This window comes from Oncorhynchus nerka, linkage group LG27 (genome assembly GCF_034236695.1).
Source record: "Oncorhynchus nerka isolate Pitt River linkage group LG27, Oner_Uvic_2.0, whole genome shotgun sequence".
In the NCBI taxonomy this organism is placed as follows: domain Eukaryota; kingdom Metazoa; phylum Chordata; class Actinopteri; order Salmoniformes; family Salmonidae; genus Oncorhynchus; species Oncorhynchus nerka.
In genome coordinates this window covers 34,476,069-34,487,013 of record NC_088422.1, presented here as the reverse complement: position 1 = coordinate 34,487,013, position 10,945 = coordinate 34,476,069, and the positions used below count along the sequence as shown (strand labels likewise).

At 44.2% G+C, this 10,945-nt stretch overlaps 1 protein-coding gene across 7 annotated transcripts in view; it reads left to right on the top strand.

Moving 5' to 3' along the window:
• Window positions 1–363: 363 nt before the first annotated feature.
• The window catches only part of LOC115111651 (AP-1 complex subunit beta-1), a 56,122-nt gene continuing 45,540 nt past the window's right edge, over window positions 364–10,945 (top strand). For 2 of the 7 annotated variants that reach the window (XM_029637953.2, XM_065011592.1), the window contains exons 1-10: window positions 538–735; window positions 2,409–2,469; window positions 2,864–2,969; window positions 3,177–3,312; window positions 3,466–3,711; window positions 6,219–6,409; window positions 6,581–6,802; window positions 7,284–7,404; window positions 7,566–7,661; window positions 9,454–9,569. In XM_029637953.2, the coding sequence (XP_029493813.2) occupies window positions 712–735; window positions 2,409–2,469; window positions 2,864–2,969; window positions 3,177–3,312; window positions 3,466–3,711; window positions 6,219–6,409; window positions 6,581–6,802; window positions 7,284–7,404; window positions 7,566–7,661; window positions 9,454–9,569 (1,319 nt within the window). In that variant the 5' untranslated portion in view covers window positions 538–711. The other 5 variants (XM_065011593.1, XM_065011596.1, XM_065011597.1 and 2 more) reach the window with 5 other exon arrangements.

Sequence of the window (10,945 nt, the reverse complement as noted above, 5' to 3'; positions counted from 1 at the left end):
CTAGTGCATATTAGCCATTTTAGAATAGACATGACATCAATCAAAACACCTCAAAACGAGACATGGTATCATGTTGGAGTGGCAGGTAGCCTAGTTAGAGCGTTGGGCCAGTAACCAGAAGGTTGCTAGAGTGAATCCCTGAGCTGACACGGTAAAGATCTGTCGTTCTGCCCCTGAACAGGCAGTTAACCCACTGTTCCCAGGTGTCATTCTAAATAAGCATTTGTTCTTAACTTACTTGCCAAGTTAAAAAAGAACAAGATGAAACAAGCCACCTACGATTCCTCACGTGACAGCTTATTGTAATTGTTGCTAGCTGTCTGGTCATCCAGAATCCCCAAAACACTTATTACCCCCCAAATAACCTTATTACGGAAGTCGGATGTGAAAAAACAACATATGATGTCGATTTTCAAGTGGGAGGGAACGAACGAAGCCAGGACAAATTAAACACACTTCGCCACGGTAAGCTGTCTGTCGATGTTATGTTCCGTTTTACTCTGTGTCGTGTCTAATTTTAACTTCAGTAGGTACGTTAATTCTGTGCAGTTGGATTTGAAAATAGTTCGTTAGATTAAGAGCTTAACTATCCCGGCAAATGCTTCCTTAAGCCCCTGCATTAGAAGGTCATTTATTTTGCCAGACTGCAGAGCATCAGCTAGCTAGCTAATTGTACAGTCGTTGAGCATCAGGTTCATTCAGCAAACAAACATGGAGTGGGCTAATCAATTATGCGTGAGTGATCAATCGAAGTTAGAAAGATAACTATGTTTAAAATCAAATTTGTGCCATTACATTTGTCTTGATACAAATTGGCTTTTGAGGTGAATGAGAGCAGAGCCGAGGTAATGCTAACCATTCTGGTTAGCTAGCTAAATGTTGGCTAATGTTAGTAATCACAATGAGGAAGTGTGAAAATGTGTAACTAGTTAGTTATGATGATCATATTTTGCCAGGGCTTTTAACATTGTACCTTATCCACATAAGTAGCTAATTTACAGGGTATTTCAATATGTTCTTATGGCCCCGGGTAATTAAACTAGCATCTGTTGTAGCTAAGCAGCTAGCGTGCCATCTAGCTAACACTATTAGCAACCTAGTTAGTTAATAACAATCGGTCAAACGCTTGATTTTGACAGCTGTCGAATGGCTCCTGTTCGCTGTCAATGTCACGCATTGTTTGTCAGTTTCAGCTCCTTTACTAAACCTTTAAAAAATAGTGATTCATTTACAGCAACTTGTATCTTTGGTGAATAACTGACTTAATGCTAACGTTAGATGCAAAGGCAGTCTGTGTTGAAGCAACATTTGCATTATGACAGCTGGCTGTTGACTGCCAGTTATTGCCATAACGCAGCAATTAGGCCTTACTGTGATCATACTCAGTTCATATATTTGTTCCCAAAGGGCCACAGATCTGGTGGTCATGATGCAGTACTAACACAGTTCCTACACATTTGAATGTAGGTAACACATTTTATTCATGCATCTCAAACTATAACATTTTAGCTAACATTACTCTATCAGGGGTTGACCTACGACTTTTAGTCCCAGGGAATTTGAGGGTCCTGTCAAATGAACCACCACCACACAGCACTGCAATTTAGAAACTTGTCCAGCCAGTGACAGGGAGGTGGGCAGCAAAATTTTTCTTCCACCTGTCATTGTTCTCTTTGCCCATCCAGACGGCATTGTGCTCTCTGCATTATCACTGTGGGAGCAGGGTGTGATAACATGGTTGTAGTAGTGGCATTTATTTTATTGTTCATACAGTCTAACTTTACATTGTCTATAGAGCTACCTTGTGCAGAAAAAAGTATTAATACTAGGTGTTAATGATGATGGATAAAACGGAGTCAACGCACTGACTGCTACAGCACCATTCATATTGCATCAACATGTGAGACACATTGCCAAAATTGATCATATTGTTCTAAAGTTGGGTGGGTTCAGTGAAATAAGAGACAAATGCTTTTGTTTTCACAGCGTTTTTACTTTCAAAGCCTGCTACTTTCAGTGTTGCTTTTTAGTATAGAGTAGTGTTTCTTTTTTTGTGGGAAGACCTTTCACATAAAGGATAAAGTGGAATTCAACAACAGGAAATGGATAGTGCTGTGCGCTGCAGACTGAGATTCTGTAGACCCCAGAGGACACCACCAGTCAGGCTGGCTGATTGAGTATGTGCTGTTTTTTAGTCGACCAATGTGTTTTTACACATTGTCCATTGTGTTATTTCATAGAAAAACATCACAGCCAAGTGTCCAAGTGATGGAAGAAAGAACGTCCTCCTATTTTGCGTACACTTGCACTTTTAGTTTCCTTTCTCCTTTGTGGATCCCTCTCCTTTTAGGAAAAAAATACTTCAGTGCTTGTTTTTCTCTTTTTCTTTCTCTCTCATTCCCTTGCAGGAGAACCGACAATTTGGATCCAAGATGACGGACTCCAAGTATTTCACCACTACAAAGAAAGGTCTTATAACTTATTACTTTACAAAGTGAATTTCAATTTGGCCTATTTATTGTTAACATTTATTCAGAGCTCAGCTTTAGGCTACTCTTGTCATATTAGTCATGAGTCATGACTTGTTTTTAGGCACTAATCCAAATGTTGTGTAACCAGTCAGGGAGACCTAGAAAATGTTATAGAAAAAAAAATGTCTCCCAACCACAAACTGTTTAAATAGTTCTATGTCAACCGAATCTCTATAATAATAATAAATGTGTTCATGTTGTGCCTGGTTATATGCAGGGTACCCTACAGTGACTGGTTATATACACCAGTCTTGATCTGCTGCATTATGCATGACTACTCCACGTACACACACTTCTGCGATCTGTTATGTTCCGTTTTCATGTGTGCGCAGGAGAGATCTTTGAGCTGAAAGCCGAGCTGAACAGCGATAAGAAGGAGAAGAAGAAGGAGGCTGTGAAGAAGGTCATTGCCTCCATGACCGTTGGGAAAGATGTCAGGTGAATCCTGTTAGAATATGTCAGAACCCCATGGTGAAAAGATGTGCTATAACATTGTCCATTGCCACCCTCAGATGGCACTGTGTCATCTCTGAGAATGTGGTCAATCGTTATGCCCATCCTGACTCTGCTCCCACATAGAGATCCTATAATTCACTAGTAGCTGATTTCATAGACCCTCATGATCTATGTCTCCCCCTCCCCCAGTGCCCTGTTTCCAGATGTGGTGAACTGCATGCAGACTGACAACCTGGAGCTGAAGAAGCTAGTCTACCTGTACCTGATGAATTATGCCAAGAGCCAGCCCGACATGGCCATCATGGCTGTCAACACCTTCGTCAAGGTAAAGCACAAAACCAGGGCAGGTCCGACAAACAGTACTGACCTATTGCTCTAAAAGGTTTTCTCACTGTCTGTTAAGTTAGAGGACTGGTAGTGACATCTCAATACTCCTCAGTGTGTGAAAACTAACATAGAGACTCTCCTCAACTTTCAGGACTGTGAGGACCCTAACCCCCTGATCCGGGCCCTGGCTGTGCGTACTATGGGCTGCATCCGCGTGGACAAGATCACTGAGTACCTGTGTGAGCCTCTGAGGAAATGTCTGAAGGACGAGGACCCCTACGTGAGGAAGACTGCAGCTGTGTGTGTGGCCAAGCTCCATGACATCAACGCCCAGCTGGTGGAGGACCAGGGCTTCCTAGACACCCTCAAGGACCTCATCTCTGACTCCAACCCTATGGTGAGGCTCCCATAGCAGGGTGACCAGCCTGCTAGACTACCTGACCTTGGGTTAGACTACTGGCTATAGGGCTAAAGTCCTACTTTTCAAGAATGAGAGTTTACATTAAGTCATTTAGCATACGTTCTTATTCAGAGTGACTTGCAGTAGCTCTTAAAACAAGGTTCATTTCAGTTCACATTTAACATTTTGAAGTTAGAGGGGACCATAAGAATTAAAGGAGTGTCTGTATAACTACCCCTTTTGTAGTAGACAATTGTAAGCATTGCATATATTCATGCCACATATTCGAGTGAAATACAGATTAGTTACAAATGTCACACAGTGGACATGCAAAGGGGTCGGGCGATAGTACACAGCGTTTGGCCAATCTACTGCTGCCCGCCAGCTCAAACTGGACCGACGTTAGTCTGGTGTCTCTCAAGCAAGTCTTTGATCTCCCCAATCCACCGCTGCTGCTCTTTGAGAGTTGCTCGCAAGCAGGCCTCAGGCAAGAAGGACCTCACCCTCTTCTGCTTTTCGACCCACCGGGGCAAGGATTGTGATGAATTGTGAGCTCCGTAAACAGCGTCCGGTCAATCCGCTGCTGCTTCTTGAGTTGCATGCCAGTTCTCTGGAATCAGCAGCTCAGAACTTTGAGGCAGGTCTTGGGGGCAGGAAGGACATTGCCCTCTTCTGCTGATATTTGTCCTCACTGGTGCAAGGACAGAAGCCTGGTGTGGATCACAAGGGGCCTGGGGTAGATCACCAGAGACAGTGCTGGAAGGGTCCTGTAATGCTCTCTGTGACGTAAACAATGGTCAGATGTGAGGGAAGTGTCATGGCTGCCATTCGCTGTTTGGCAATGAATGACTTCTGTTAACCTAGTGGGCTGCAATGAGATATAGTGGGGCAAAAAAGTATTTAGTCAGCCACCAATTGTGCAAGTTCTCCCACTTAAAAAGATGAGAGGCCTGTAATTTACATCATAGGTACACTTCAACTATGACAGACAAAATGAGAAAAAAAATCCAGAAAATCACATTGTAGGATTTTTAATGAATTTATTTGCAAATTATGGTGCAAAATAAGTATTTGGTCAATAACAAAACAATACTCTGTTATATACCCTTTGTTGGCAATGACAGAGGTCAAATGTTTTCTGTAAGTCTTCACAAGGTTTTCACACACTGTTGCTGGTATTTTGGCCCATTCCTCCATGCAGATCTCCTCTAGAGCAGTGATGTTTTGGGGCTGTTGCTGGGCAACACGGCCTTTCAACTCCCTCCAAAGATATTCCATGGGGTTGAGATCTGGAGACTGGCTAGGCCACTCCAGGACATTGAAATGCTTCTTATGAAGCCACTCCTTCGTTGCCCGGGCGGTGTGTTTTGGGATCATTGTCATGCTGAAAGACCCAGCCACGTTTCATCTTCAATGCCCTTGCTGATGCAAGGAGGTTTTCACTCAAAATCTCACGATACATGGCCCCATTCATTCTTTCCTTTACACGGATCAGTCGTGGTCCCTTTGCAGAAAAACAGCCCCAAAGCATGATGTTTCCACCCCCATGCTTCACAGTAGGTATGGTGTTCTTTGGATGCAACTCAGCATTCTTTGTCCTCCAAACACGACGAGTTGAGTTTTTACCAAAAAGTTATATTTTGCTTTCATCTGACCATATGACATTCTCCCAATCTTCTTCTGGATCATCCAAATGCTCTCTAGCAAACTTCGGGCCTGGACATGTACTGGCTTAAGCAGGGGGACACGTCTGCCACTGCAGGATTTGAGTCCCTGGCGGTGTAGTGTGTTACTGATGGTAAGCTTTGTTACTTTGGTCCCAGCTCTCTGCAGGTCACTCACTAGGTCCCCCCGTGTGGTTCTGGGATTTTTGCTCACCGTTCTTGTGATCATTTTGACCCCACGGGGTGAGATCTTGCGTGGAGCCCCAGATCGAGGGAGATTATCAGTGGTCTTGTATGCCTTCCATTTCCTAATAATTGCTCCCACAGTTGATTTCTTCAAACCAAGCTACTTACCTATTGCAGATTCAATCGTCTTTCCAGCCTGGTGCAGGTCTACAATTTTGTTTCTGGTGTCTTTTGACAGCTCTTTGGTCTTGGCCATAGTGGAGTTTGGAGTGTGACTGTTTGAGGTTGTGGACAGGTGTCTTTTATACTGATAAGTTCAAACAGGTGCCATTAATACAAGTAACGAGTGGAGGACAGAGGAGCCTCTTAAAGAAGAAGTTACAGGTCTGTGTGAGCCAGAAATCTTGCTTGTTTGTAGGTGACCAAATACTTATTTTCCACCATAATTTGCAAATAAATTCATAAAAAATCCTACAACGTGATTTTCTCATTGTGTCTATCATAGTTGAAGTGTACCTATGATGAAAATTACAGGCCTCATCTTTTTAAGTGGGAGAACTTGCACAATTGGTGGCTGACTAAATACTTTTTTGCCCCACTGTATGTGCTCTTGCAGTCTAACTTGCTGATTTTCTGGCCCTCCTTCTCTTTCAGGTGGTTGCAAATGCTGTGGCAGCCCTGTCTGAGATTGCAGAGTCCCACCCCAACAGCAACCTGCTGGACCTGAACCCCCAGTCTATCAACAAGCTGCTGACGGCCCTCAACGAGTGCACCGAGTGGGGTCAGATCTTCATTCTGGACTGCCTGGCCAACTACACCCCTCGCGATGACCGCGAGTCCCAGAGGTCAGAAAGCACTGGAGGCCTCCTAGTTTATTGCTTTATCTGACACACTGATTCTCCCTGTCAGTGTCCATGTCCATCTGCTGTATATTAAGTGTACATTTCCCCACTCTCTCCTCCCCTCTATTTGTACTCGTTTCATCTCTGTCCTCCCCTCCCTCTCTCATTCTGTAGTATCTGTGAGCGGGTGACCCCCCGTCTGTCCCATGCCAACTCTGCGGTGGTGCTGTCAGCTGTCAAGGTGCTGATGAAGTTCATGGAGATGCTTCCTAAGGACCTGGACTACTATGGCACCCTGCTGAAGAAGCTGGCCCCGCCCCTGGTCACCCTGCTGTCTGCAGAGCCCGAGCTGCAGTACGTGGCCCTGAGGAACATCAACCTCATCGTACAGAAACGGTAGGAGGGATAAAGGGACTACCAACAGAAGTGAGTGTCGCAGCTTAATACAGCTATTCAGTGTGTGTGCTGTCCTAATAGCACTCTCGTCCCTATATCAGGGCTCTCCAACCCTGTTCCTGGAGAGCTACCCTCCTGTAGGTTTTCACTTCAACCCCAGTTGTAACTAACCTGATTCTGCTTATCAACCAACTATTAGAATCAGATGCGCTAAATAAGGTTTGGAATGAACTTATAGGACAGTAGCTCTCCAGGAACAGGGCTGGAGCACCCTGCCCTATATAGTGCACATATTTTGACCTGGGCCCTGGTCCAAGGTAGTGCACTATATATGGAATAGAGTGCCATTTGGGATTTTACCAGTGATTCCTCGGCACATTAAATAGTTTGGATGTGTTGGCTGTATTCTGCTAATTCCACCGTTATTGAACTGGCAAATAAATGTTCTGTTGATGGCAATCATACCTTTTTCTCTGTGCAGCCCAGAGATTCTGAAGCATGAGATGAAGGTGTTCTTTGTGAAGTACAACGACCCCATCTACGTCAAGCTGGAGAAACTGGACATCATGATCCGCCTGGCATCTCAAGCTAACATCGCCCAGGTGACCCACACACACAGTTACAGTTAGAACCTTTAAAAGCCATATTTATTTTATTTTTAAATAAGTAATAATTTGGGAAGTAACATGGACAAGCAGTAATGTGATTCCTAGACAAGATGAAAGCCAGTATCAGTGACCACATGCTGGTGTTTTTTTTTTAGGTGCTGGCAGAGCTGAAGGAGTATGCCACTGAGGTGGATGTGGACTTTGTGCGGAAGGCAGTCAGAGCCATCGGCCGCTGTGCCATCAAAGTGGAGGTGAGAGAGGGAAAGGAGATGTAGCTTTACAGTCGTGACCAAAAGTTTTGAGAATGACACAAATATTAATTTTCAGTCACAGTTTGTGTGATGGCAATTTGCATATACTCCAGAATGTTATGAAGAGTGATCAGATGAATTGCAAAGTCTTTCTTTGCCATGCAAATTAATTGAATCTCCAAAAAACATTTCAGACCTGCCACAAAATGTCCAGCTGACATCATGTTAGTGATTCTCTTGTTAACACAGGTGTGAGTCTTGATGAGGACAAGGCTGGAGATCACTCTCTCATGTGGATTGAATTTGAAAAACAGACTGGAAGCTTCAATAGGAGGGTGGTGCTTGGAATCATTGTTCTTCCTCTGTCAACCATGGTTACCTGCAAGGAAACATTTGCCGTCATCATTGCTTTGCACAAAAAGGGCTTCACAGGCAAGGATATTGCTGCCAGTAAGATTGCACATAAATCAACCATTTATCGAATCATCAAGGACTTCAAGGAGAGCGGTTAAATTGTTGTGAAGAACTCTTCAGGTCGCCCAAGAAAGTCCAGCAAGCGCCAGGAGCGTCTCCTAAAGTTGATTCAGCTGCGTGATCGGGGCACCACCAGTACAGAGCCTGCTCAGGAATGGCAGCAGGCAGGTGTGAGTGCATCTGCATACACAGTGAGGCGAAGACTTTTGGAGGATGACCTGGTGTCAAGAAGGGCGTCAATGAAGCCACTTCTGTCCAGGTAAAACATCAGGGACAGACTGATATTCTGCAAAAGGTACAGTGACTGGACTGCTGAGGACTGGGGTAAAGTCATTTTCTCTGATGAATCCTCTTTCCGATCGTTTGGGGCATCCGGAAAAAAGCTTGTCCTGAGAAGACAAGGTGAGCGCTACCATCAGTCCTGTGTCATGCCAACAGTAAAGCATCCTGAGACCATTCATGTGTGGGGTTGCTTCTCAGCCAAGGGAGTGGGCTCACTCACAATTTTGCCTAAGAACACATCCTCTGAGAGCAACTTCTCCCAACCATCCAGGAACAGTTTGGTGACGAACAATACCTTTTCCAGTATGGGGGAGCACCTTGCCATAAGGAAAAAGTGATAGCTAAGTGGCTTGGTGAACAAAACATCAATATTTTGGGTCCATGGCAAGGAAACTCCCCAAACCTTAATCCCATTGAGAACTTGTGGTCAATCCTCAAGAGGCTGGTGGACAAACAAAATCCCACAAACTCCAAGCATTGATTATCCAAGAATGGGCTGCCATCAGTCAGGATGTGGCCCAGAAGTTAATTGACAGCATGCCAGGGCGGATTGCAGAGGTCTTGAAAAAGAAGGGTCAACACTGCAAATATTGACTCTTTGCATCAACTTCATGTAATTGTCAATAAAAGCCTTTGACACTCATGAAATGCTTGTAATTATACTTCAGTATTCCATAGTAACATCTGACAATATCTACAGACACTGAAGCAGCAGACTTTGGAAATTAATATTTGTAATTCTCAACTTTTGGCCACGACTGTACACAGGTCATATACATAGTGTTTTAAAGTCCTATACAGCAAACCCTCATGTTAACTGTACTGTTTTACTGCCAGCCTAATGAATGTGTGTCATGGGTTTACTGTGCAGCATGTGCAGTATATATGTCTGTGAAATGTTGGGGCTTTTTCATGCTTATGATGACCAAGCCAGATGACTGTCACCATAAATATTGAAAGCCTGAATAATGCTGATTTTGGTAGGGTCTCTCTGGCCTGCTCTGTGTTTGGCTGACAGCATCTGTCTGTCTGTCAGCAATCAGCAGAGCGCTGTGTGAGCACCCTGCTGGACCTCATCCAGACCAAGGTCAACTATGTGGTGCAGGAGGCCATCGTGGTCATCAAGGACATCTTCCGCAAGTACCCAAACAAGTAGGTCACCTGTTGATGGTCAGGTCCAGGCCTGGTTATTACACAGTGTTGCATCCCAAATGGCACCCAATTCACTATATAGTATGCTACTTTTGATCCGGGCCCATAGGGCTCGCAATCCTTATAATCCAGTTAGTGTTTGGTTTTCCTATGAATGGATCCTCAAATCGTTTCACAATTATAAGGCGAAATGAATGACGGGTGGAAGAGGCACTGCGTATATCACAACTGAGTTAATCAGTGGAGTCTAACCAGCACTTACAGATGTAAGTAGGGTAGTGTTATTTTTCTGTGCAATATTTTTACTGGGAAACCATTCCAACCATCAAAATAGGCTGTTGAGATCTGACAGGCAATCTATCTCATTAATGTTTAAGGCAACCAGAAGTATAGCGATGGACTAAACCAGCCATGGACAATTTTGAGGGAGATTGATATTCAATGAGTCATACAGAAATTGTATTACACCTCAGCAGAGATTGCCATACTTGTTAAAATGGTCTATGGTCTCTCCTGTTGTCACTTAAGACGAGCATAGTGTACTAGCGCAAGCAAATGCATTCATACTCGCACATAGCCGCACCCACACACACTGGAGCCCTGTCTGTTCCGGCTCACTGCCACCCAGATCACATCTTGGCCTGAGAGGTAGCGAGAAAGCTCATTACTCTGACAGCGGGTTTTCTGCTTGGCTTTCATCGTGAAAGGCATGAAAATGAGCTTTTGGGCCGAATGAAGACTCCTCTAACCTCTCTCACTCATAGATATGCAAGGTGTCAGTCCGCAGTGCGTAGCGCTGAATCCTTGCCCCTGACAACTCCCAGGCAGCCCCAGGCAGAGCCTGACCCCTACTCTATCAAGGCTCAGTAGGCTGGATCCATGTGCCACATAGACAGACAGACAGACAAACCTCCTACCCACTTGAAACCCAGTCCATGTCGCCCTGCACTTACTTAACTTACTGGACTGCTGTTTACTGAACATGACCTCACAGCCACGAGTCACTCATTGAACCTGCATTACTCTGTAATTAAGTTTATTAGCTGTTGCTGTATATTCCGACATTTTATTTATGCCAGGAAATGGATGATTGCGTACTGTTTGGTAACTCTTTTCTTGGTCTTTTTAGGTGTTGGGTAGTGAATCATCGTAATTTATTGTAAAGCCATTCTGTTCCCTTATTTCCCTCTTTTTCTTTCTCCTCCAGCAAAAAGTGATGCAGAAAATAACAGGTCATCCAGCATGAAGTTTAGTAATTGTGCTCGCAAGAAAGCCCACAAAATATTTTATTATGTGCAGTCATGTAAATACAGGGGCACAGAGTTCAACAAAACAAAGTCCTATAATTTAGTGAAGTGAAGATTCAAAGGCTGTGA